This window comes from Vigna umbellata, chromosome 4, assembly GCF_029865625.1.
Source record: "Vigna umbellata cultivar VRB3 chromosome 4, Vumbellata_1.0, whole genome shotgun sequence".
NCBI lineage: Eukaryota > Viridiplantae > Streptophyta > Magnoliopsida > Fabales > Fabaceae > Vigna > Vigna umbellata.
This window is the reverse complement of record NC_142168.1, coordinates 44,912,291-44,939,257: the sequence shown is the minus strand read 5'-3', so window position 1 is coordinate 44,939,257 and position 26,967 is coordinate 44,912,291. Positions and strand designations below refer to the sequence as shown.

General features: G+C 33.4%; 2 protein-coding genes across 2 annotated transcripts; one reads left to right on the top strand and one right to left on the bottom strand.

Moving 5' to 3' along the window:
* Positions 1-1,848: 1,848 nt before the first annotated feature.
* Positions 1,849-13,831, top strand: LOC124839465 (zinc transporter). Its single transcript, XM_088113413.1, has 11 exons — positions 1,849-2,106; positions 3,160-3,352; positions 3,465-3,550; positions 3,842-3,926; positions 10,263-10,341; positions 10,489-10,619; positions 10,714-10,800; positions 10,937-11,055; positions 11,407-11,537; positions 12,669-12,782; positions 13,498-13,831. Exons 1-10 carry the CDS (start codon positions 2,051-2,053, stop codon positions 12,779-12,781), a joined length of 1,080 nt encoding a protein of 359 aa, XP_087969539.1. The 5' UTR covers positions 1,849-2,050; the 3' UTR covers position 12,782; positions 13,498-13,831.
* Positions 13,832-15,174: 1,343 nt separating this feature from the next.
* Positions 15,175-26,337, bottom strand: LOC124848797 (protein ABA DEFICIENT 4, chloroplastic-like). The gene is made up of 6 exons (XM_047326589.2): positions 26,167-26,337; positions 25,528-25,759; positions 24,923-25,023; positions 24,097-24,225; positions 23,733-23,821; positions 15,175-15,495 (listed from the first exon to the last, which is right to left on the bottom strand). Exons 1-6 carry the CDS (start codon positions 26,209-26,211, stop codon positions 15,348-15,350), a joined length of 744 nt encoding a protein of 247 aa, XP_047182545.1. The 5' UTR covers positions 26,212-26,337; the 3' UTR covers positions 15,175-15,347.
* Between the last annotated feature and the right edge of the window lie 630 nt (positions 26,338-26,967).

Genomic DNA, 26,967 nt, shown 5'->3' with positions numbered 1-26,967 from the left:
ACCCAATTCCACGACTTGATGACATGTTGGATGAGTTGCATGGATCCACCATGTTTACCAAAATAGATCTTAAAAGTGGGTATCACCAAATAAGAATAAGAAAGGGTGATGAGTGGATGATTGCATTTAAGACTAAGTTTGGATTATATTAGTGGTTAGTTATGTCATTTGGCTTAACTAATGCACCTAACACTTTCATGAGACTAATGAATCATGTCCTAAGGGATTGAATTGAGAAGTTTGTGGTTGTATATTTTGATGACATCCTAGTATATAGCAAGAACCTTCATGGTCATCTAGGACATTTGCATGTAGTGCTTACCACTTTGAGAGACAACCACTTATTTTCCAACAAAGAGAAGTGCACCTTTTGTGAGGATAATGTGATATTCCTAGGATTCATAGTCAACAAGCATGGAGTTCATGTTGACCCCACCAAGGTCAAGGTCATTCAAGAGTGGCGAACTCCCTAAAATGTAGGAGAAGTTAGGAGCTTTCATGTGTTAACTTCTTTTTATAGGAGATTTGTGCCTAACTTCTCAAGCATAACTTCACCACTTAATGAGTTTGTGAAAAAGGATTCAAGTTTGAGTGGGAAAAGAGACAAGAGTTGGCTTTCAGGAAATTCAAAGAAAAACTCACCAATGCATCCATTTTAGTTCTTCCAAACTTTTCAAAAACTTTTCAAAAACATTTGAGATAGAATGTGAGGCAAATGGTGTTGGAATAGGTGAAGTCTTGTTACAAGAGGGGCACTCTATTGCATATTTTAGTGAAAAACTCCATGGTGCCACTATAAAGTACCTTACCTATGATAATGAGTTATATGCCTTCGTGAGGTCCTTATAAACTTGGAAGCACTACCTACTTTCCAAAGAGTTTGTCATACATAGTGACCATGAGTCACTTAAATTTTTTAGGGGACAACACAAGTTGAATAAGAGGGATGATAGGTGGATGGAATACCTTGAACAATTCCATTATGCGATTAAATATAAGAAGGGAAGAACAAATGTTGTGGTCAACGCACTTTCTAGGAGACGCAGCCTTTTCTCAAAACTTGGATTTCAAATTCTTGGATTTGATCATATGGGAGTGTTGTATGCACAAGATGATTTCTTTTCCTCCATATCTTTGAAAGTTGCCAAAAGAAGTCACAAGAGGGATTCTATGTGTCCAAGGGATATTTTTTTAAAGAGGAAAAATTGTGTGCCTCAAGGGTTCCATAGGAAATTCCTCATCAATGAGTCACATGAGGGAAGTTTCATAAGCCACTTTGGAGTTGATAAGACTCTAAACATTTTTCGATAGAAATTCTATTGGCTTCACATGAAAAAAATGTTCAAAAAGATTGTCATAGTTGCATTGCATGCTTACAAGTCAAGACCAAAACATTTCTACTTTTTTATTATAGTAATGCCATCCAACTCAGAGTAGGTATACTCTATCACAAAAATGATTCAAGATGGTAAATTATGTTATTATTATAATTATGAAATTAAATATAAATAATTTTTATAAATTTATTATAAATAACTTTTATTTATTTTATAGGTAATTTTATAATTAAAAATTAGTTAAGTTTTAAAAAATAATCAAATTTAAAAATAAGGTTAAATTTTAAAGATGATAAAATAATTATTTTAATTTATTTTTTTATTAAAGAATAAATTTAAAAAACAAATATGAAATATATATATATATATATATATATATATATATATATATTGATGAAAGTTGAAAAAAAGAATTATTTTAAATTTCAGTGATTAAGGAATAAATAATTATTTATTTGTTTTTTAAAAATAAACAAATTGGAACAAGGGCCCAAATATTTTACCCAGAGCCCATATGATCGGACGCAAAGGACTAAGTACTGAAACTTGAGGAAGAAGAGAAAGCATGACCCTCTTGTTGTGTCCGATCGAAGAAACCAGCCATGGATTTGTGTTCGTGATTTGAGCCACGCTACGATCACTTCGATTTGAATCCTAACACTCTTCACTTTCCCCATCCCATTTTTTTTTCTCTCCAAGTGCTTTCCACAACAATGATGTCCCCGAACCGCGTCTCAGAGGATCGGGGCAACCCACCTCATCATTTCAGGTAAATTTTCCTCCTTTTCTGAAAATTTAGCCAAAATCATTTCTGGGTATGCTCCACTTTTGTTCTTTTCTTTTTGAATGTCTTTGGTTCTGAGGATATTTGTTTGCTGTTCAATTGGGAGTTTGGCTACGAGCATTGACATGTGGCAATGTTTTACTGTTTCTTAATGTGCCAACTGTTTTAGGAACTGGATTGAAGCCTATTGGCCTTCTTTTTGATAGTTACCACAAACGTTGCTTATTTTGCGGTGGAGTATATGTGTAGAGGGAAAAATTGAAGTTAGTACTAGAGCAAAGACAATACTCTCAATGGTTGCACTTTAATCTCTAACTTGGTTCAGCTTATTTTGAAGAAATAGTCGGTTCATCTTATTTTCTTTCTGAGAGAATTTTTTGAGAAATAAGAATTATTTTCAAGAAATAATCTTTTGCCAAATATTTACTGCATACTTGGAGGGAGAATCTGCCTCCTGTAGTGGTTCTACCGAGCTCGACCAGGATTGTTTTCAGTGGATGATATGTGCGATCTATATAGAGAAAGTAGTATCTTAAGTTTAATCCATTAGCGTGTGTTAAAGAAGCAATATAAAATTCTCTTTTGTCTTCACCTAGTTGTTTAAGCTTTCGAGATAGTTATGATAATGTATCAGAAGCTTTAGGATCAATTGGTCTAGAGCATGATCGTTATTGTTCCTGTTTGTCTAACTAAAAAGTTGAATTGTAATACGAACCAAAGGTAGGTACATGTATTATCGAAGCTTTAAGTGCTAAGAGATCTTGCATGAAGGGTATTATTAGAGGTTTAATACAAAAGCATTCATGTGACAGTACTTATTCACTTAAGCTTTTGTGATAGTTGATTATACTGTTTTATTGATTACGTGTTGTGGCATTCTGCTTTTAGTGGATTTGCATAACAATTTCTCAGTGACATTCTACTATACCAAACTGGTTAATGTTTGGTTACATAATTTATTATTAAGAGACGAAAGTTGTGTGTTGGAACTTTTAACTTCATTTGCTCTTACTGGTGATTGTACATTTCAATTTGTAGACAGACACCCTTGCAGATAATCCATATTCTTGCGAATTTCATGAGGATATGGTCTATATACTCCATGTACCGCTACATTGAACAGACTGGTGCTTCTGTTGTTCTTTTTCTGTTTGCCTGCCTGGCCCCAGCGTCCATCCTATTTTTGATTTTGCAGAAGCCTTGGAGGGGCAGGCCTCTTTCTAATACGCAGGTGAATTTAATTTCAAATCACTGCAAATAAATACTCTAAAAAAAACACATTGAATTTCATATAAAGGTTATCATGAAAGAACATTCCTTACTTGTACCATTTGTCTTTTCAGGTTGTTCCTTCTATAATAAATGGTGGTATAACAGCACTGTATCTGGTCTTATGGGGAAAGGGACTGAAATCATGTGGACCAGCTAGGTTGGTTTATATTCTGAAAGAAAATTTCAGTAGATAACTTTAATATGTCAAGTGCCCAGTCTTAATTGCTGAGTTGTATCACGTCATGGCTGATGCTCAGTAATCACTGATTTTCAATTGTCATAGTCCATGTCCAATTGAATCATTGATGTTATCATACCATTTTATAGCCAGTTCTTGATCATGTTAGTATTGAGGTGTTAATGGTGCTTTAATTTTGATGAGAACATTATTTTTATGGTTATAACTTATATTATCTCAATGTAATTATTCTTATTCTTATTAATTTAGAGCAATATTGGCTGAGTATTCTGGTGCGGTTCTTGGAGTACTTTCTGCAGTGTTATATGGTAGGAGAGCTCATATGTGGAAAAAGGTAACCCTTTTCAGATACTGACGTTGTTAGGTATACCATACAAGTTACACCACACGTTCTCTAATCTATTTAAATACCTATTCTACAACAACGTTTTTGCAATATTTCTCTTCTCTACTTTATCTGTATTGATAAATCTGTTATAACATGTCGGTGGGTTAGTTTGGTATTGGCTGAAGTGAGTGTTGTAATACTCAATAGGAAAAACATTGTGTTCTTCTCATACAAATTTTTTAATGTAAGTAACTCAAAAAGAAACAATGATAATTGAAAATTAAAGAAATTTACATATTTTACACTCACAATCCTCATAAATATAGGTGCAAGAACCTTTAGAAACTGTTAGAGAAAGCAAGATACAGTATTTTTAATGCAAGTAACTCCAAAAGAAAAAATGATAATTGAAAATTAAAGAAATTTACACATTTTACACTCACAATCATCATCAATATAGGTGCAATAAGAACCTTTAGAAACTGTTAAAGAAAGCAAGAGAGAAAAAAACTGAATTTTTTATTTTCTGAATGAGAAATAGAACACATATAGGATATAGAAATATGGTCAAAGCATCTGCCCATTGATCAAGAACTGAAATATGTTGAACTAGAAGTTGCTTGGCTTACTCCTTCTTGAACAGAAAAGATATCAATTTCCATATACTTGATTCTTATATGAGTAGGATTGTGAGCAAGCTCAACTGCACTCTGATTTTCTTAAAACACAATAGGAGAAGTAAAAGGAGCAGTCAGCTCAGTTAACAAAGTCTGAATCCACAAAATTTCAGCAAGTCTGAATCTAGAAAATATGATAGGAGGCTAAAGGTGTATGTGAGAAGAAACAGACGGGAGAAGTAGTTAGTTAGTTAGTGAGTCAGTAGCCTAACTGTTTTATCAGTTAGGAAGGGAGATGTATCTGTTAGGAGGTCAAACTTGTATAAATAGCTAGAGAGGAGAAGGATAGGGACTTTTGGTAAATTCTTGTATCTGAATCAGACTTGTAGTCTGCTTGGGGGAAGATTAGGCTTCCACGTTCCTATATTCTTGTATTCTTTCTTGTTTCTCTATAAATCAGAGGAGGTTATTCAGTATTCTGGTGGATTCTGTGTGAGTTAAAGTGTGGGAAGGTTATAGGTTTCATTACTCGAGACCTATCATTTGGTCCGACCTGCCGGATACAAACGAATTGGAGAAAACGCGAAGATGGAGAATGCGACGGAGGCAAGGCTTGAAGCCATTGAGATTACGATGGAGTGAATGAAGGCTGAATCGGCGGCGGTACGAAGGGACCTTCAACAAATAATGAAGATTGTGGGAACGCAAGGCCATCACGGTCCTCAAACGGAAGGGAGTTCAGAAGATAGCTCCGTCAACGATAATCAGCATAGGGGACCCAGAGTGATTGGAGTGGGCGAAAATGGTGGAAAAGGGGGAGAACAGAAACCGTGGAGGAAGAGGGTAGAGTTACCGACCTTTGAAGGAGAGGAGCCACTCAGTTGGCTCAATCGGGCAGAAAGATTCTTTGACATACAGAAAGTAACGGACGACGAAGAAAAGGTGGAACTCGCCTATGTGAGCATGGAGGGGAGTGCGGCGTACTGATTTACGTTTTGGAAAGAGAAGGCCCGAAATCGATCGTGGGATGGCCTGAAGACGGCCATGATTAATCGCTTTGGAAAGGGATTCAGAGGCACGGTGTTCGAGCGATTGGCCACTCTACGGCAAGAAGGCACGGTGGAAGAATTTATTCGGAGTTTCGAAACGTTGATGGGGCAGACGAAAGGGGTACCGGAGGAACAGGTGTTAGGGTATTTCTTGGCTGGGTTACGGGAAGACGTGGAGGGACAGGTGCGAATTCAGAATCCTTCTGAATTAATGGAAGCGATGAGGATAGCAAGGGATGTGGAAGACGCGGCGCTGCGAGTTCAAGGATGGCAAGCAAGTGGGTTTAAGACGAACTGCGACGCGAGTTCAAGGAAATGTGACGCGAACGGAGCCGGTGAGAACTGCGACGACCCAAGTGGTGAAAACGGAGGGTGGAGGAGTCGCGAGAAGAGAGGGAGTGGCGTCGAACATGGTGACGAGAGGGAGCGTTGCGACGACCGGTGACGGTCAAACCAGGGCGGTCAGTAACTTGCCCTATCTTGAGTTCCTTAAGAGGCGAGAAGAGGGTAGGTGTTATCGATGTGGAGGGCCCTTTGCCCCCGGCCACCGGTGCACAGAGAAGAGCCTCAGAGTGTTGTTACTGGCGGAGGACGAAGACGAAGGAGAGACGGAGGTGATTGACGATACAGGGGAGAAGACGATGGAGTTATCGGCGTTTTCTGCTGAGGGGTGGACCGGTCCGAGAACTTTGAAGCTGATGGGAACAATAGGTGAACGGAGGGTGGTAGTGTTGATCGACAGTGGCGCCAGTCACAATTACATCAGTCGGTAGGTGATGGAGGAATTGGGATTGACTGTGACGGACACTCCGGCATACTGCGTAAGCTTGGGTGATGGCCATCGGAGGGAGGCGTGTGGTCGGTGTGACAAGGTAACAGTGCAGTTGGGGGAAGTCGACGTGGAAGAAGATTTTTACGTCTTTGATTTAGGAGGGGTGGATATAATTTTGGGAGTTGCATGGCTGGCCACATTAGGAGAAGTGAGTAGTAACTGGGGTAATGTGACTATGATTTACAAGGTGGGGGATAGGAAGATATGCATTAAGGGTGACCCATCCCTATCGAGACAGCTGGTAAAGGCTGAGTCACTGTTAAAAGTGGTGGATGCAGAAGCGGGGGCCACGGTGTGGAGTTTAAGTAGAATGGAGGCAGATGATAGTAGTGAGTGGGGGACAGATTTGACCGTGGGACAGAGGGCAGAGTTAGTGACTCTGCTGCAGACCCACTCACACTTATTTCGAGGTTTGCATGGCTTACCTCCGACACGTATCCAGCAGCACCGTATCCAGCTCAAGGAGGGCCATAACTCTATAAATGTAAGGCCTTACAGGTATCCTCACCTCCTCAAAAGTGAAATTGAAAAGCAAGTTGAAGAAATGTTGAGAGCTGGAATCATCCGTCCCAGCACAAGTCCATTTTCGAGCCCAGTTATATTAGTGAAAAAAAAGATGGAAGTTGGCGTTTTTGTGTGGATTATAGGGCGTTAAACAAGGCTCTCAAGTAGCTAAAATACCATTTGAGTCGTGCTCAAGATTTGATGGCACAGCAAGCGAATAAAAAGAGAAGGGAAGTTGATATAAAAGTGGGAGATTGGGTCTATCTGAAAATCAGGCCACACCGACAGCTTTCAATGCAAACTAGGTTGCATCCCAAACTTTCTGCACGGTATTTTGGGCCGTTCAAGGTACTGCAGCAGGTGGGAAATGTAGCGTTTAGATTGGAATTACATGAGTTAGCAAAGATACATTCGGTGTTTCACGCATCACAATTAAAGAGGGCAGTGGGGGATCGAAAAGTAGAAAAGGATCTGCCGAGGAGTTGCAAGCAGAGGGACCTGCTTTTTGGCCAGCAAAAATTCTGCAACAGAGGCAGATACAGCAGGATGGGGAGTCAATTCAGCAAGTATTAATAGAATGGCAGACTGGAGGTGAAGAAGGAGCAACTTGGGAAGATCTAGCCACAATCAAAGATCAGTTTCCAGACTTCAACCTTGAGGGCAAGGTTGAAAGTGGGGGGGGGGGGGGGGGGGGAAGTAATGATAGGAGGCTAAAGGTGTATGTGAGAAGAAACAGACGGGAGAAGTAGTTAGTTAGTTAGTGGGTCAGTAGCCTAACTGTTTTATCAGTTAGGAAGGGAGATGTATCTGTTAGGAGGTCAAACTTGTATAAATAGCTAGAGAGGAGAAGGATAGGGACTTTTGGTAAATTCTTGTATCTGAATCAGACTTGTAGTCTGCTTGGGGGAAGATTAGGCTTCCACGTTCCTATATTCTTGTATTCTTTCTTGTTTCTCTATAAATCAGAGGAGGTTATTCAGTATTCTGGTGGATTCTGTGTGAGTTAAAGTGTGGGAAGGTTATAGGTTTCATTACTCGAGACCTATCAAAATATTAGCTGTGGCTTGAGCTAGACTTCTATATTCTGCTTCAGTACTTGACCTGGCAACCACCTGCTGTTTTCTGGACCACCAAGAGATTAAATTTGGACCTAAGTATATACACCTGAGTTTGATCTATGGTCATCTGGATTTGATACCAGTCAATGTCACAAAGACCCTAAACACAAAAAGGTGTGTTTGAAGTAACTGGTTTTAGATGAAGCTCATGATGCATCGATCTTTGTAAGAATCTTAGAATTCTTTTTACTGCTACCCACGGAGACTAAAGCAATATTTGCCACAAATTGACAAACTTTGCTGACAACAAAATCTCTTTTAGTGCCGTTTTTCAGTGGATTTAGGTAGGATCAGTAGAAAACCTTTAGAAACTATTTAGAGAGAATGTGAGCAAAGAGAGAAACAAATTGAATCTTTTATTTTCTGAATGAGAGGTAAAATAAAGAATTTATAAAGTGAATAGGTAGTTACAAACTGCTACTGACACCTGGCATATTGTAACTGACAGATGTTAATAGTAACTATACTAATAAGAATAATAAACTATCAAGCAGATACAGTTGAGAACTACTGCTCTTTAATAGAACTCTAATATATCTGTTTTGCAGGATCAGCTCCCCTGTTGTCCTTTCCTTTCTCTCTAGTAGAAAACAACATTTGTTTTTTGGTAAAAATCTATATCAAATTGTTTCATCTACTTCTCTGATAAAATAATGTTAAAATATATAAGCCATAGTTATGGTGGGAAGTGAGATGTTATTATAATGCAAACTGCATGGTTTTTACTGCTAGTATGCAAAGCAAAATGAAAACCGAAAATTAAAGAAATTCATGATAAATAAAATGTCTCATTTTACATAGTCGCCATTATTTTAGGACAATAAGAATGTAATAAAATGATTGATGAGGGTGAATTTAATAGAAAAAGGACATAGATTAGATGAAAATAAGTAGAATGTGAATGGGGAAGTTTAAGTGAAGAAGACAAAATCGAACTTGATAAGAAAGTAGTCCAAGTATGAAGGAACAGAGGTCAAAATATAACTTTTTGAGGATTGGTTTAGGATGAAGGGTTTTAAATCCTATTTTGTTTCTTGCTAAAAAGTGCATTAAAAATTGGTGAATAAATCACAATTTTACCCACAAAAAGTCCCTAGACAAGATCACATGAGTGAAAAAGGGGTGTTGGAAGCCTATCATGGTATTGCCACTATAGATATGAATTTCTGCTATTACCGCTCCATATTGTGAATCCCTTGTAAGCTATGAAGCTCAGGCACACCATAACAATGGGGCTTCTGTGTTAGACTCCCGTGGTACATGCTACCTACACACGTATGACACTGCATCGGATACAGTGTGTTGGGCCAGACATGATCATGCCCTCTGACATGCTGGAGATGACACGGTCAGATTCTTTGACATGCTGTATAGACACACTGGACACAGACAATGACAACTCCCAGTGTGACCTTGCCCATGACAGCAGTGGAACAAGCCGAATCCTGCAAAGTCTGAAACTTTTTCCTCTCAAGAATGAAACTCAGATTAGATTTTAGTGGGGAAATTGAGAGATTGTTGTTATTGGTGCAAGAAAGTGAGTGGCGTGAGCTTGGGGGGTAAGGAAAGAGAGGTGAAATGAAGTAAGACAGACAGACATCAATCAGTATTAAACACAATAAAAAGAAGTTAAAACTTGGAAAATTATTGTAAATATTTATCTGTGAGCTTATAGAAGATTTGATAATGGTTAAACCAACAAATCTATTAACTTCATTAGGGTTGAGTGAAAATACTGAAATTGACCTCAATCTTTTACAAATTTATGTAAAACTTCACTTTTTTGATAAAAAAAAGGTAGGAATCGAGATGATTAGTTAATATACGTAGTTTCCAAACCAAAATATTGTAAAAGAATTGGCTCATTTTTTTATTTCTATAAATTATATGTGTGTGTATATATATATATATATATATATATATATATATATATATATATATATATATATATATATATTGCCTTGTGCGTCTATATTTTTTCAATTTAACCGCATCCCTGTCCGTTTCGTATCCGTATTTGTGCTTCATAGCTCATAAGCCTAGGGTGCTATACTCAGCTACTTATGGATCACTACTGACTACTATGATCTAAGCCCAGGTTGTACTATTATATGTGAAACAATTTGATTTGTGTTGTTGGTTGTGATTAATGTGTTTGAAAAAAGAGTTTGAGATATTAGGATTGTCTCTTATCCAGTGTATACTTTCTTATTTTGAACCAGATAGGTGGCCTAGTTGCCATGCTGGCATCTTTATACCTGTTATCAGAAGGATGGGCTACTGCAACGTATTCTCCATTCTATATCCTCACTCAGACTGTTATTTTTATCTTAAATTCACAAAGTTTTCTTCTAAAATATCTTTTATTCTATTTATTCTGTCTTCTCTGTCAACTTTTTCATACTTTTCATATTTTCCATAAATGTTGTAAACTTAACAAGAATTTACCTTGGGAAGATCGAGATAGTTCTGAGTCTCAGACTGAACCAGTTTTGGGCCTGAAGTTAATGTTAATACCTATAATTGCTGGTATTCTATCTGCACTTAGGAGAGTCATTGCTCGGCGTGTTTCAATCAAGGTGGTAACATTTATGTAATTAGCCCTTCATACTTTGTGTTTGGTGCGTGGTTCTTTGTGTGTTTCCATAACCCAGAACATTTTTTTCCTTTCAGAATCAACTTAAAAGGCGGCTCCATGGCTTAACCATTGCTTCTGCAACATGTTTTATGTTTCCCATCGCCATGTGGGACATGATCATAGTGAGTTCTATGTAATTTTCACTTTAAGGTCTATATTAGATATGGCTATGTCTTCTATGGAATTCTTGTATTGTTTGTGATTTTGGCTTGTTTGACATTTGGCAATTGTTTCTCACTTCTCTTTTGGGTCCTTCAGGGCTCATTATCTGAATCTGATAACAATAAAAAGTTGCCGTTCTCTGCTTGGGCCTTCTTCAGCACTATTTTGTTTGGAAACATTGTGATATTCTATGCTGACAGTATTGCAGAGGAGAGGTATGTCATGAATGATGATAATCTTGCCATAAGTAAAGGCTACTAGAGTACTAGGATGTTTATGCATTTTGCGTTTCATATGCTCTTTAGATTGTCAGAGAAGGTTCTATAAAATAGCTATTAAGTAATGGCATCGCAGCAGTAATATTCGCCCAATTGCCATGGGAAAGTATTATTCAATTTTTAGTTTTATGAAATTATAATCCTTGTGTAGAAATTAGTTGACATCTATCTATCTGTCTTCATTAAATGACAATGAAAAACTTCATTTTAAATTCAAAGTTGATCTGGTATGCTCTGAATTATATTTGGATTTTGATGTTGTGAATTAGCTCATAATCTCCTTTGTAGATTGCATATGGTTTTCTCCTCACCAAGGCATTTAGCAGCAGCTAGTGCATGCATCATCATAATGGAGAATGTGTACAAGATGGATTTTTCTCTTGCAGGATTCACAATTTGCTGCTTAATATTAGGTTTTGGTATGTTTAGCAGTTCATTTTGAATATTAATGTTCTCTTTAAATTTTGCTTTTCATGGATTGTTTGCTGAACTGAACTTGTAGATGATAATTCTTTGTCAAACCTTTCCAACTATTCATATTTTATTTTTAATTTATTTTTTATATATTAGGGTTGCACACAGTGTTATTTATTTATAAAAGGAAAATACAAGGAGATGGGCCTAAACCTGTTACATCTAATAGCTTTAATAACAGAAATATGATAAATTGAATGGGAAACATCTAACAGGTTTCAAGTTCTCTCACTTTTAGTAAAACTACTTGATGATGTATAGTGCTTATAGCTTACTCATGACCAAGGTGATTTTTTAGCCACTGTCCATGACTGTTTCAAGGGTCTAACTTGGAGATAGATCCAGCAGCCCTGCTGCATTCTTAGTTTTTACCTTTCCATTTTCTTCTGTTGTTTTTTCCTTAGTTTTAGAGGAAATATTACCCATTCCCTTATTTTACTTATTCTGTCTCTTCTGTCTGATAAAATGTTTTTCTAAAATAAACAAACATGACAAAATTGATAAATGTTAGTGTTTTCAATTTGCTTTTCTTACGAAGTTCATTCGGAAAGAAAAGAAGTAAGTTATATTAAAGCAAAGTTTAAAGGCTGTGTTTGATTTCTGTTTCGAAAACTGTTTTGAGTTTGAAAAAAAAAAAAGTAAATAGACACCCACAGACAGCATATTACTCACCATATGCAACACCACTCCTGATGACCGATTCTTGAGCTAGGACCGCTAAGAGAAAACATCTCCCAACTCTTTGATGCAATTTTCAAAACTTAATAAATTTTGGACAAGAAATTTATTGCCAAGTAGTATTAAATTATTTAGCAAACTTTCGTGGAAACCAAAAGGTGAGAAGGAAATCAAACTGACCCTAACTTCTTTATATAAAAACTCGGCTTCTCAGATTCCTTATACATTTGTTTCATCCCCTGGAATTTAAATGAAACATATATATGTTGGTTTTTTCATTGCCTTCTCTTAATAGTAATAACCTGATTTCATCGGAATATAAATTTTATGGCTTTCTTGTTTTTGTTTTTCTCTTTTAGTAGTTAATCTTAAATGCTCAATGCAATTGAATTATGTAGGGATACACGAAGCAACTTCATTGGAGCTCAGTAGAAAAGATTCCATTAAAAATTCAGATTCATCAATTAGAGAATTTGATGATCCAATCCAGATGTCACCCCTGCCTACTTGATGTATGTGTAATTTATTCCTTCAACTTATTATTAAATATGAATTTATTGCCAATTGTTTGTTTGGTCCATGTGTGAGTGGGGTGCATATCTATGTCGAGCTTCTTCTTAATTCGATTGACAGCAATTTTTTATGATGAGTTGATACTGATTCTTACATGGTGCGAGGCTGATTACCAGTTTTTGTAATATCTGTTGTCTGTTTAATGTTCAATGTGAACAATAAGCATATGAACATCTAAAAATATATAGGGATATAAGTAGGAATATTAAGAATTGATAGAGAACGAGAAAATTGCATGATACAAACTGGTATAGAAGAGTGTTAGCAGCACACTTTCTACCACAATTTATTTAATATACTATTACTTCACTATTGGTTGAAATTTATTGAAAACTATAAAATCAGCACAACAGTCATTAAACAGGAAGTGAGAACAACCAAAATTTGTGGTTTCCAATCTCTTTGAAATACTTTCTATGTTATTGGTTGAAATTGATTGAAAACCTTCAATTTTGGTGGGTCCTAGGTTTCATTCAATGACTCTTGATTTTGGTAGATCGTAGTTAATTTAAACCAATAAAAGAGTGTTTGGAAGAAAGATTTAATAACACTGTCTCTGTTTATCTCAAGGTGTCTTGGTTTAGTATGTGTTCAGTATTGGTTCACAAAAGTATGAACTCTGTTGACCCATAGTATCATTTTGTTGTGAACTAGTTTTTGCAGACAAGATGTTATATGTTGTGAAGATGTATTTTGTTGAACACCACTTTTTGGAAGCTCCAGCATCTAGTTTGCTACACACCAAATTCTTGATGATTGATCTTATCTTTGTTGGTTTGAGAACCAATTTTGACCTACAAAGATCATTAGTAGTCTGCTAGTTTATTGTGTAGTTTAGGAGTAATTTTCCACCATGAAAAAAGCAGCAGCATTGTTCCTGGTCCTGGTAGATGTTCTTTGAATCTTGTTATAATCGAATCATCCAAATCAGCTAACCACACTTTGTAATGAAATTATGAATCTGCCAATCTGTTGGTTTTTCCCTGTATATTATTTCCACTCTTTTTCTTTCTCTTTATTTCCTCAGAGGCATATCTTATGATACCCATTTACAATGTTTGTATGATGATGGATCAGAGTTATCAATGTTTTTAAGACCAAATCAGTGGTAAAAACATTAGTTAATAGTTCGACTGCGGTTAAACCGGTATTAATAAAAAAGTTTGTAAATAATATTTACTAAATATAGTATCATAATTTTATAACACTAAAATCTATAATAAAATATCATTTTACTAGACGCTAACATCCAAAGTATATATAGAAGATAAAATCAAACAAATAATATTTAAATTTAAATTTAATAAATTATGACAATATTAATTAAAAGTAAAAACTTTACATCTAGAAGAAAATGATAAACTAATATAATCCAAGATTATAAAAATAATGCATAACAAATAAAAATTAATATAAATGAGTAAATTGATGTTTTAATAAAGTCATTTATACCTATTTTTGCAATTTTTATTAAATGATATTTTATTTATGTTATAATATTTTATTATATATTTTTAAAATAAATTAAATATATTTTTAGTCTTTTTGAACTTTGATATTTTGATATATTTTAGTTTGGTTTAAACTTTCGTATAATTTTCATATTTGTTAGAGAATTTCAAGTGGGTTATCATATTTGTAACTCTTTCAATTGGGTCCAAATATTTAAAAAATTGAGTTAATTAAATCTTTTTTTGTTAAGTTTTCACATACGACACGGTGACGTGGTGCACTAAAAGATATATAGATGTTGAATTATGTTATGAAAATTATATAGAAATAAAAGATATATTAATTGAGAGTTGAAAAATATCTTAATAATAAATCTGTGCACTAATAAAATGATTTATTACAAAGAAGAAAATATTCTTAAGGTATAAAAAATGAAGAACTGCAAATATGAAAATATTTATAAAGAACGTCTTAAAGATTATATATATGTACTTGTGCCACAACGATATCTACAACTATAACATGATTTGAAAATGGAAGAAATTCATATTGACGACAAAATTCGGGAAAGGAAAGAGGAAGTAAATCAAGAAGGGAAGTAACAAGATGCATGAAGATGATCAAGACTTTCCCTAGGAAAGAAAAAGAAAATAAAAAAATATTGATATGAAGAGAAAACACATTTTTTAACTTCGTACAAACACCAAAACAAAAGACATGCTAGTTTCCCTTATCTACTAATTATTTCTTTTAAAATGGTTTCTACCTTTGACACCAAATTTTTTCATTAAAATGGTGTCTGATGATTCTGATGTTGCCAAGAAGGTCTGGTAAAAATCGAAAATTTGCCACAACTCAAGAAGAACTGTAGAAAACATTCTATGAAAGATAATTTATGCACTTGAGATTGAACTATTTACTAATATATGATATTTTGATGGAGGAATTCCAATGACAATTACAAATTTAAAAACATGAACATGAATTTATGAAATTCTTAAACTTAAAATAAAATTCTTGTTTTGTTCTGTGGGAGTGCAAGCATGTTCCCTCTATAATCCACGCTTGTTTTCTCTGCCACTTTTAGTCGTTGCTTTGGTGATGACATGAGTAAGAACACCAATAGGGCAAAAGAACAAGCACAGAGAAACTGAATGCCTTGTCTCAATCTGATTCTCAAGTCCATCCAGAAAAACATGTCTGGATTTAGAGACACATATGTCAACAAAATGAATGAGAAAAAAGTTTAGCAATATTAAACATGATCATGGAATTATATGAACGAAAAAAAAGTAGAATATTATTGACTAATTTTGGTTTTGGTCTTTTATGTTTTATTTGTTTCTTTTGGTATTAAGGAGGACAAAAGCCAAATTGGTTATGCATGGATTTGTTTATCCATGGACAGCTCCATTATATCCCTAGATAAAAAATATAAACTAGGAAGCATGAGGAAACTTACATTCCTACTTAACACATAAGCATGATCTAAAAAATTTAAATGTTATTTCCTAAATATATGAAAAAAAAAAACAATTCCAAAACCCTAGTTTATATATTTCAGATAAAGTGTATCATTAGCTAATAAGGATATCTTCCGATCACAACTTTTATTCACAAGTTGAATGAACAACATGACTCTGGTAAAGTGTTAATAATAGAAGAGATTATCAAAGTAATTGACTTGTTTATTTTGTTTCTTTAGTTCTTCAACAAGATTCAAAACATTTTTTATAATCATTGTACAACAACAAATTGAAGAGAACTAATTGTCATGATATAATTTTGTATTGTTAACAAAGTCCTTTTGTTACAAATCATTAATAACCTTATTCTTCTTCAATTTCTTGTCAGTTGCTCTTTCTCTATTATCTTTATACTTTCCATATATGTCACAACTTATGTTATGATTGATGACCATCAACTCTTTAACTTTGAGCTCAAATATTTCAGAGTGAAATAATTTGAGTCATCTTTTGCTTACAAAAGCTTGGTCCTCTCTTTTCTTCTATTCAATAATCAAACTTTCATCGTTCATTTTGATGATCATCAAATCACTTCTAAATGAATAAAATATTTTACACTTCATTTCTTTCAAAAGCTAGAAAATAGTTCTTCTGTATCATCTTTCTCACACTTAATAGATTTTAACTCAATTCAAATACAAATAGATTATCTAAAATATATTTTGTACTTGAAGGAGTCTCAATAGTAAACTCGTCAATTTGGTCTCCTAACATGGTTTGACCCTGACCCACGTGGATTGAGGCCAAAAAAATCCGTTGGGTCAAAAAACTCTCCATAGAAAAAGCCCACAGGACTAAAATATCTATAAAAGTCCTATGGGTCAAGGCCAACCCATAGGCCTTTTTTATAGAAAAAATGTAATTAATTCCTCATTTGAAAATCTAAGTGTTTTTAATTTTTCAAATAATTATATACAAACATTTTAATAGACTAAATAGATTTCGTAAGAGATTTCAATAAATTTGATTGTTTGCTTATAATATAGTAACATAAGACGTTAAAATCCTTGACTAATTAAATATATTTAATTTTCCTTAACTTACTAAATATATTTTTAAAGTATATAAGATAGTTATTTAATGCAAAAACTTCATGTGCATTTCTCATATATATATATATATATATATATATATATATATATATATATATATATATATAATATTTCTCATAAACGTATTTAAGTAAGTAATTCCTTACTTTTTAATGAATTTTTTTATCAAAATTAACATTAAAATATTTATTTATGATGTATCATTTTTAATATTCACTAAATTTATTAATATTAGAATGAATACTTAAAGATTATATGCATTTTCTATAGTAGTTGTTATTAATTCAATTGTTCAACATATGTAGTTTATTAGTGTTTCATTATATATATATATATATATATATATATATATATATATATATATATATATATATATATATATATATATATATATTTCAATTATTCTTTATGTTGACTCATTCACTTCAAAATATATGTTTTACATCATACATAGAAAAATAATATAAAAAGTTATCTTTAACTCAAAAGTTTAAAATATTATTTTGTTGATTTTTTTTATATATTATGTTTTAACATGAAACTTCTTTCTTTATGCTTAAATTTATCATCATGTTGATTTTCTTCTTTATAGAATTAAAAGAAACTAAAAAACTATTAAAATATTATAAACAATACATAATATATAAAAAATCAATGATTTACCACAATAAAAAAAATTAACTTCTTATTAGCTAAGCAAATAATTTATATCTTTTATAATGTTTAGTTGATTTTAAAGAAATTAAAACCTAACTAAGATAAAGAAAATTAATTTTATCTATTTAACATTAAGATTTTTCTTAAAAAGACTACATTTGGTTAAAGAATATGCTAGAAGTAATAACTCATGTTTTTTTTTCTCTTTTTATACAAAAGTTAGTGTAAGATCCAGGAAAATAAGAATTTTAAAAATAAAGTAGTTTTGAGACTTTGAGTTTTTGTTTGGAAATTAGTATTCTTGAGTGTATATTTTGTTAGAACATAATTGTTATGTTATTTCTTTATTTTTATATTTTTGTCTAGGGGCAAAAATGTCTTTTACCTTTATTTAATTGGTGTAGAAATTAATTAAGGGGTGATTTGGTGTTTAGAAACCCTATAAATTCTAAATCAAAGAGAGAAAACAGAGGAAGAGAGAAGATTGACGTTTTGAGAGAAAAGGAGAGAGAGTGACAAGAAACTCTTAGTGTAAAGGAAGATTGGTGGTGTTTTAGGGTTGTAGATAAAGCCTTATGATTGACCAAGGTATGGGGAAACTTACCTTTGTTTGTTTATAGTTGTATGTTATATGTGTTCTTAATTATCTTAACTGGTAATCCTTGTTTTGATACATGTGTATATGATTATGATTATCTACGATTATTGTTGGGTAAGAGTTTGTGTATGAATGAGCATAAGGTTTATGTAATATTTGTGATGAATTTTTCTTATGAATGTATTATGTATGTTTTGTAGGGTTATCCCAACAAAACAGCCTCGCACCAGTAGCTTTGTGTTGGAGAATTTTCATCTTTTTGTTCTTATTTGTAAGCATTATGCTTAGTTAGTTATACTGATTGAAACCCCTATTTGGTACTTTTATCGGAGGCTCTTTTGCACCTTATTATTGGGGGTATAACATGTCAATGATTGAATCTGGATGATTCAAGTGATGTATTATATGTGTTTGAATATGTTTACATAAGTATGTGATGCTTGAGTGCATGTATGATGTGTTAACTATGATTCCACATGATCTAGGGTTGATGTATGTATGTTTGAATGCTTGAATCATGTCGATGATGTGTTTTGATTCGGCAATAATCGATTATCATTACTTATAATCAGTTATCTACGTGTTGATTTTGAGTGTGGTTTCGAGAGTAATCAATTATCTGGGATTATAATCGATTATCCCTTCCTGTGTGATGTTTCTGGGTAAATTTCACTTAGATAATCGATTATCTTAAGTGATAATTGATTATCATAGTACATTTTGGTGAAAAATGACGAATTTGATGAAGAATGGACGTGAACCAAGCCTAAGGAGCTGTGGAACATGATGATAATTAGAGATTAAGGTTAATGGTTATGTTTAGGGTCAGTTTGACTTGTGGTTGAGAGTGAAGCATGACTGAGTGTTGGGATGTACCTGAGTATGTGATTGATGAGCATGAGAGTGGGGGATAAGTCTACTTTTGTACCTTGTAAATCATGGTTCTATCTGTGAATATGTGCTTCCTTTTGCCTTGTGTGTATTGGAGGGAAATGATCTGTAGGGAAGGCTACAGATGTCCTATAGGGAGGCTACAAACGCCTTGTAGGGGAGGCTAGTGGTGGGCTGTAGGAGCGACTGTAGGTAGGGTACAAGAGTGAGATGGACTCTTTCCACTATGATATTATGGTACAGTGATGCTCATGGTGTTGTTCATGACTAGGATAGTCATGATGTGGTGTATCTATGATGATGATCATGGTAGTTGAGATGCTCCAAGTTATGTTATGTTGATAGTGGTGTTACTATAATGGTTATAGTAAGTAGTTAGCATGAGTGGTTAGACCAAGAGTCTATGTGTGAGATATTAATGATGACATCAAGGGTTATAGATCAAGGATCGATGATCGATGATCGAAGTTCAATGATCAATGATTGATGATCGAATAATTTAGTATGATTGAATTGTTTATGTTAGAGGATTAAGAATCCTATTGTTATTACTACTATGTATGAGGTGTTTGATTATGGTTAATATAATCAGAAGGTATGTATCTTGTTGTGTGTTTGATTATGGTTTGTATAATCATAAGATATGTATCTTATTGTATGTTTGATTATGGTTGATATAATCAATATGTATGTATCTTGTTGTTATGATTGTTTTATTAGTAGCTTACCCCATACATGTTTGTGTTTGTGTGTTTGTGAATGAAATTATCGGTGATGATCGTAAAATGTGTATATATGAAACGTTATTTCATACATGAAGATTGTTATATATGAGTATGATATAAAAATATAAAAATATATATTTTATTTAATACATGAAAACTCAAAAAGTATGAAGTGTTATTATATATTTTATTTAATAAGATAATAATAAGTATGATATAAAAATATTGATTTAAATATAATAAAATTACAACATATTAAACTATCTAATAAAATATATAATTTTATATGTTTATATAAATGATATTATTTCTAAAAATTAACTAAAAGGTTTCGTAGTGGGGCTAAACCCACCTTAACCTTGACCCTAACCCACTTAAGAGGGGGCTCTAAGGGTCGGGTCTCTTTTTTGGTCCCCACTTGAAGGACTTCCTAAAATGGAGTTGTTTCAATAATGGATTAGGATTGACCCATGGGCCATCATGGGTCAAGTAGACACCTCTACTCAATGGGCACAAATAATTTTCCTTCCACTACATGTATTTTCCATTACCTTTAGTGATTTGGATATTCATGTATTTTCTAGTGAACTCTTGGCTATTGAACTATTTGACATTCAAATTTAAACTTCCATCCTTTTTGTTTTATCACTCCCTAAAAAATTCTAAAAGTAGTAATGCTTAAATCTATCCACCATGCCCTCGTTAAAAAGAAAACTAATCATCCACAAAAAGCAATACTGGTGGAGGCTTGATGCAAAGTGCCATAAGTGTGATCAGTTGGGCATATTAAGAGCATATGCAAATCCTAAGATGAAGTAAGGTTGTTGAGCACCAATTACAAAAGGAGTTGTTTGTTGTATAATGTTTTATTATAAATAACTTTGTACGAAATTAGGTGTCTTTTGTAAAAAGAAAATAAGCTTAGAAGGACTAGATAAATGTTGCAATTAATACATACTAATGTTTGAGGACCTACTAGCGCACCATTTCAGAATGATAGAATTAGATTTCTTTCATTGATGATAACATAATAATGATTTCAAATTTACTTTATGAAGTTTAAATATGTGGTGGTTGACATTTTTTGGAAGTTCTATGCTTGGGTGGAAAACCTAAGTATTAAAAAAATACAAAAGATCTAATATGAAAGTAGAATTGAGTAAAATTTTGAAAATTTTAATAAATTTTGTGAATGTGTAGGTAAAGAACACCAATTGACATTAACTTACATATTGTTAAAAGGAGAAATACGATAATCATGGAGAGGACTTGATGCTTGCTACATGATAAAGGTTTAATCTAAACATATTTTATTGTCTGTAGGTAAATTAAATTTATATATCGATAAATATTTTTTGTCAATAATTTATCATTACAATTATTGAAATTCATTGACAATTTGGACTATAAATTTCTAGCTCAATTTAATAAATTTTTTTATGTATTTAGGGGACATGGGCAGGAATAAGAAGAGAATAAGATGGGGAGGTGGAGGAGGAGGAAGAGAAGAAAGAGGTAAAGGCTCTATGGTGAGTTACTGACAACTCAATGGTGGTGTGGTAATGGCTTGGTGGAGGTAAGTCGGTGAAATAGAGACACATCATGCGAATGTGTGTCAGTAACTCAGAGATACACTAGTGACATGGAGGGGCAATATGGTCGAAGTTAGAGAAGAAGATTGAGGAACAAGAAGAGGAAGAGAAATAAGAGTAGGAGAAGCATGAGAATGAGTTGGAGGTGGTAATCTTGGTAAACAGGGACGACCCTACGAGGAGGAGAAGTTGCAGAGAGGAGGAAGAAGATGAAAAAAGAAGAAGAGGAAGAGTAGGAGGAAGGAGAAAACCCAATCATAAATTTTATCGATGAATGTTACCAACCGTCATAATTTGTCGATAATTATCAATAAATACTTACCAGGATACTTATCGATGAAATGATGGACATCTATGCTTACTGACAGATACCGATGATCATTTTACAGATGGAATTTTGGTCATTGGTAGTCCGCTGATAAACACCGGCATATTTTTTCTATTATGATTTTATCGTAGTGTGGAACTTGCTCGATATGAAAAAGGTATAGTCATGACAAATGAAAATATACATATTGTAAAATATAAATATAATTGATGGACGTTAGAATTAGTTGATATACCTAAGCACAAAAAAGTAGTTTGAATAAAGTTGGTTTATAGGACCAAGTTTAATCTTGATGGTTCTGTAAACAAGTATAAAGAAAAACTTCTTGTTAAAGGGTAGCTCAACTTTTTTGGGATACATTTCTCTAAAAATTTTGCTTTAGTGGCTATGTTACCACAAGGTTGTTGTTTAAACTTCCTTGCACAAAATGGTTGGGTCATATATAAAATGCAAGTCAAGTAACATTTTTGAATGAATATTTTGAAGGACTCCTGTACAAATAAACAACTCATTTAATTATATTACATCTAAGTTTATCCTAACAAAACTCTCCCGTAAACTTAAATGCTTCTTCTATCTTTCATCCTTCTTTGTGCATCCAGACTTTTCCATTTCCATCAACCCACTTAGAGCTTGGTCCTTGACATTTGATCTTCCATTTCAACTCAATTCAACTTTTGATCTCCTTGATATCACATAGCTCGGACTGAGCTTACACTCGATCTTCTCTATGTTTTATAACTTGGAGGAATCTCGGCATCTGATCTCCTCGATATTTCACAACCTGGACATAACTCAACATTCGGTCTCTAACTCAGTATCTCAGTGTCTAAGCTCCTTGACATCATCAAGATTCCTATTTCTTCATTGGCTTCCTCAGTAAGGCAATTTTGTCTCCTTTTTCTTCTCAGCCCAACAGTATTTTTCTATATGATCGACTTTACAATAGTTATAGCACTTGGCTAACATGCAGTCATTTGCGTAGTGGTCGTGACTCAACACTAGAGTTATTTGACCGACCTCCTCGACCTCTCCCTTGTCCATGACCATGTCAATTTTATAAATTAGTTTGCTCCTTGCGATCTTCATAATCACCTCGACCTCCTCGTCCTCAACCTCTTCCACTTGGACAACAACGTTGGGTGTTCCGAACTCCTCCCTTCTAGTCAAGCTTTTCCTGAAGTACTTGATCAAGTGGCTCATAGTTTTTCCTTTTACGTTGCTTGTGCGCTTCTAAGGACCCGGGAAGCTTTTCAACCAAGAGCATGGACAAATCCTTGGATTCCTTGGTGGCACAAACTATATTCTCAAAGTCCTTAGTTAACGACCATGTGATTTTCTCCACAACTCTATTGACAGATAACTCCTTTCCATTTCTATCAAATTGATTTGCCATGGCCTCCACTTGAGTTATGTACTTGGCTACTCGTTCTCTCTTCTCCATTCTCAAGCTTTTAAACTCGCTTAAAAGTTTGAAGCCAAATGTGCTTAACTCGATTGTCTCCTTTGTATACCTTCTCTAGAATCTGCCACTCTTCTCTTGAAGATTTAACATTTACTATCTCTCAAAGCTAGATTCGTCCACTCTCTCGTTGTCAACTGAGACAGGGACACACGGTTGGCAAGGTTGATCATCTCTCACTCTCTCTTTCTCAAACACTCTCTTTTTTCACTCGGACAATTAGACTTTTAGCTCTGATGTCAATTTGTTAGGAAAACGACACTCAATTATCATTTTTTGTATATGCTTATGTGTGTTTTGCTACATTTTTGTTTTAACTAGACACTTACAATTTACATAGACTTACATCTTAGCTTTTCATCTCCAAAGCCATAAACTCTACCATTAAGACACCATTATTACCTATTATTGTTTAATAACCAATACATTAAATTGCTGACCCTTATACTCTAAAACAACAAAACTCCTAAACAAATAAACAACTCATTTAATTCCATTACATTTAAGGTTATCCTAACATATTTTAGAGAACTAAAATCAAATTTAATTATATTTACAATGACTATAAACGAACTTAATTCGAAGGAAAAATAAAAGATTCGTAACCTTGCAGCATAGAGATCAATAACCAAAAGGTGAATCCATGCTGAGGCTAAAGTCATCTCACTGGAGAACATTTTCCCTATACTAGTCAGCTGCACCGAGTACAAAGGAAGATAGCACAGTAATATATCAATGCTTTTGGTCATGGAAATCTAACTTTAGGCTTAATAGCACTTTTTGCTCAATTGTAATTGTGTGATTTTAATAGCACAGTAATTTATACCATTCGGGTATAAGTATAGAAAACTGAGATTTGAGTCTCTCAATTTTATGTGTTAACCGAGATATCAGAATTGTACAATTTAAGATGGTACAATTGCATCCTTATGAGTGCAGTTAACTCTTAACTTTATTGATGTATACATACCTCTGGTAGCAAATATTTGCTTGCAAAAATAAGTCCAACTGTCTCAGGGGTCCAAGAAAGGTGCAATAAATATGCATATAGAACTCCAAGCCCAATATATGGTACACTACTTTCCATAGACTTCTTAGTCTGCATTTTTGGATTCCAGGAAAATGAATCAAGCACATCACAGGTATGCAGAAATAAAAGCCCATGAGAAGGAAATTTCAGAAGATTCAGAGCACAACAAACTTATATGCTAGTTATGTAGAACAACATGAGGAAAAAACTTACCAAATATATTTATTAAGATATACACTTTAAACCTAATTTATCTTATTTCTAGTTGATCCGAGTCTCCAACCTTTCACATCAAGGCATTGATACTATACATAAGGGGTGATCCAATAATGGTATGATAATGGGTGACCTAATAAACCCAACAAAAATTAATTTTTACTAAGATAAGCTTTGAATGAATATGATATTATATTAATAAATGAACTTTAAACCTAACTTCAAGTCATCTAAAACTTATCATACTGATATTTGTTGTTTGTTGGAAATTTGTACCACTAATTATCAAACCACTGTCGAACCACATACTAGTGTCTAATCTCACTCTTTACTCTATATGTCTTAACGTGAGAGGTGTGTGTTAGAAATCCTACATTAAATAAAAATAAGACAAATTTACAATATATAAATGAGTACAAAATTTATCTTTGAAGTTTGTTTTATAAAATTGAGTTAAGTTTAAAGTTTTTTTCTTAAGAATATTTATACATATATTTGTAAAACAAAAGGTATTGTGACATATTGAAGATGTTTTTAGAAAGAAACATACTAGTTCAGAATTTGGAGCTAGAACCATTAGTGTGTAAAATGGAAGCACTGCGGTTGTTCCTAATGTAAAGGCAGTGCTAGCAAGTTCTGATCCTGACAACCCTACATTATGAAGGTAGAGAAATGAATATAGGAAACTTAATTAGCTCTGATTCATTTTCCTAAAATGAAAAATGCAGATTATAAATAAGTTGAATGTAGGAAGGTTGTTATACCAAAGCAAGGAATGTTCAATAAGATTAATACAGAGAGCATAAATGATACTGAAGGAGTTTATGTATCCAAACATCTAACACTTGAAATTTCTCACATGCAATTGGTTGTCCTATTGAACTGTAAATGGTATCAATTAAACAATGATGTGACAGCAAACTGCACCAGATTACCGTAATGATCAGAATCAAAGGATAAATTTCATGAGGAAAATTGACAGTAGATACTCAAAGAAATTTATTTTTGCTAGGTAGCATCTGATAACACCATCTTTCAGCAAAACCAAGAATGCTAAAAGTGTAACTTTATTAGAGTTCTTAAATTGATTTGGCACAATAATCATGATATAGTGAAAATGATTATCAAAAGTAGTAAATGTGGCTGAGGGATTACATGAAGCATATACACGAGGGGCTTTTCGAGAAGGAGCCAATCTCAAGATTTTTGGTTTCATAGCAACTCTTGATCCTCTCATGAAACTCCAATCTCTGACTCTACTTCTCTGACTAAGTTGACTCTGGTTACAAAGTTCAGTCTCAGCACCATTACTTCTGACAGAGAAAGGAAACTTTTGCCCCTTTTGAACTCTACCACAAGGTTTTTCAGTCTGCCCCAAGTGATCAATCTATGAGAAAAAGAATCTCAAATGTAAGTAACTTTCTTGAACCCTCAAAGACACTATCTAACCATAAACAAAACAACAAGATCTATCAAAACCGCTTAAAATAAGCAATTTCTGAAAATGATTATTGAATTACTTATCAGTCCTGTTTACTATGCACAAGAAAGGACATTATGAACAAAAGGAATATATGTGCAAGACAATGAACAAGTTTGTTTTACAAATATAACTCCTTTGTTGTACCAACACACCATTTGCTATGCATTGAATGACAAACATATATCTCCAATATGAAAACATGCTTAAGTTCCACTTTCATTAGTAATGTTATATTCATTCAAGTCCAAACATCCAACATTAAAATGAAGAAAGAAACACGGAGAGATCATATCAGAGACTGAAAACTGTACCTTCAATAGTGAAGGAGAATGGCAAAAGATGGAAGAGAAAGCCATGATTGAAGAAACACCAAGAATTTTACTTACATTCAGCAACAAATGGCTAAATCATATATAACTAATTCATATATAATACAATGTAATGTAATGCACAGTAGATAAAGGTGACAGGACTTTCCAAGAAACAAAGTAGAAGAACAAACAAACACAGAAAAAAGTGATACAAAAGGGTAAGAGTCCACTAATTGTAAAGAGTTAGAATTGTATGGAAGACAGGTAAAGGCACATAGCACCAAAAGTTGGCTAAAAAAAGGACAACATTTGCACTCCACTTGCATGATCTTTTGTCTGTTACACACTTACGTTTACATTGGATTGTGGGAGTTATAATTCAGTTCTTTATTCAGATGGTTACGTATTCTATAGTTGACCAATGGAACAAAGTAATCTGAGTTGATGGGTCACTTTGCCACTTGTGTGATTATTTGGAAGGGCCAGTTACTTTTTTTTCCTTCATGTAAAATGTGCATAATTACATATCCGCAAAACGTCAAATTTCAAACTAAATGACTTTTATAAGTGACTTTAGATAAAAGCAAATTTTACCCATACCACTTTAAATTATAATTTTATATCATGATTATTAATGTTAAATTTTGTTAAAAGAAAACAAAAATAATAAATAATGGAACCAAATTGTTCATATTTTAACATATATATTCTTAAAATTATGTCAATTCCGATAAATAAATAAGATATTAAATTGTTTTAAATTAATATAAAAGTTTTTATATATCATGCATGTATAAAAAA

What these genes read in the sequence shown, in the direction of transcription:
- LOC124839465 (XM_088113413.1), top strand. Translation starts at nt 2,051, where the DNA reads ATGATGTCCCCGAACCGCGTCTCAGAGGATCGGGGCAACCCACCTCAT. An exon ending in AACCCACCTCATCATTTCAG is followed by an intron (nt 2,107 to 3,159) that starts GTAAATTTTCCT and finishes TTCAATTTGTAG; the next exon opens with ACAGACACCCTTGCAGATAA. An exon ending in GGCCTCTTTCTAATACGCAG is followed by an intron (nt 3,353 to 3,464) that starts GTGAATTTAATT and finishes TTGTCTTTTCAG; the next exon opens with GTTGTTCCTTCTATAATAAA.
- LOC124848797 (XM_047326589.2), bottom strand. Translation starts at nt 26,211, where the DNA reads ATGGCTTTCTCTTCCATCTTTTGCCATTCTCCTTCACTATTGAAG. An exon ending in ATTCTCCTTCACTATTGAAG is followed by an intron (nt 25,760 to 26,166) that starts GTACAGTTTTCA and finishes TTTTTCTCATAG; the next exon opens with ATTGATCACTTGGGGCAGAC. An exon ending in CCCTCGTGTATATGCTTCAT is followed by an intron (nt 25,024 to 25,527) that starts GTAATCCCTCAG and finishes TTCATAATGTAG; the next exon opens with GGTTGTCAGGATCAGAACTT.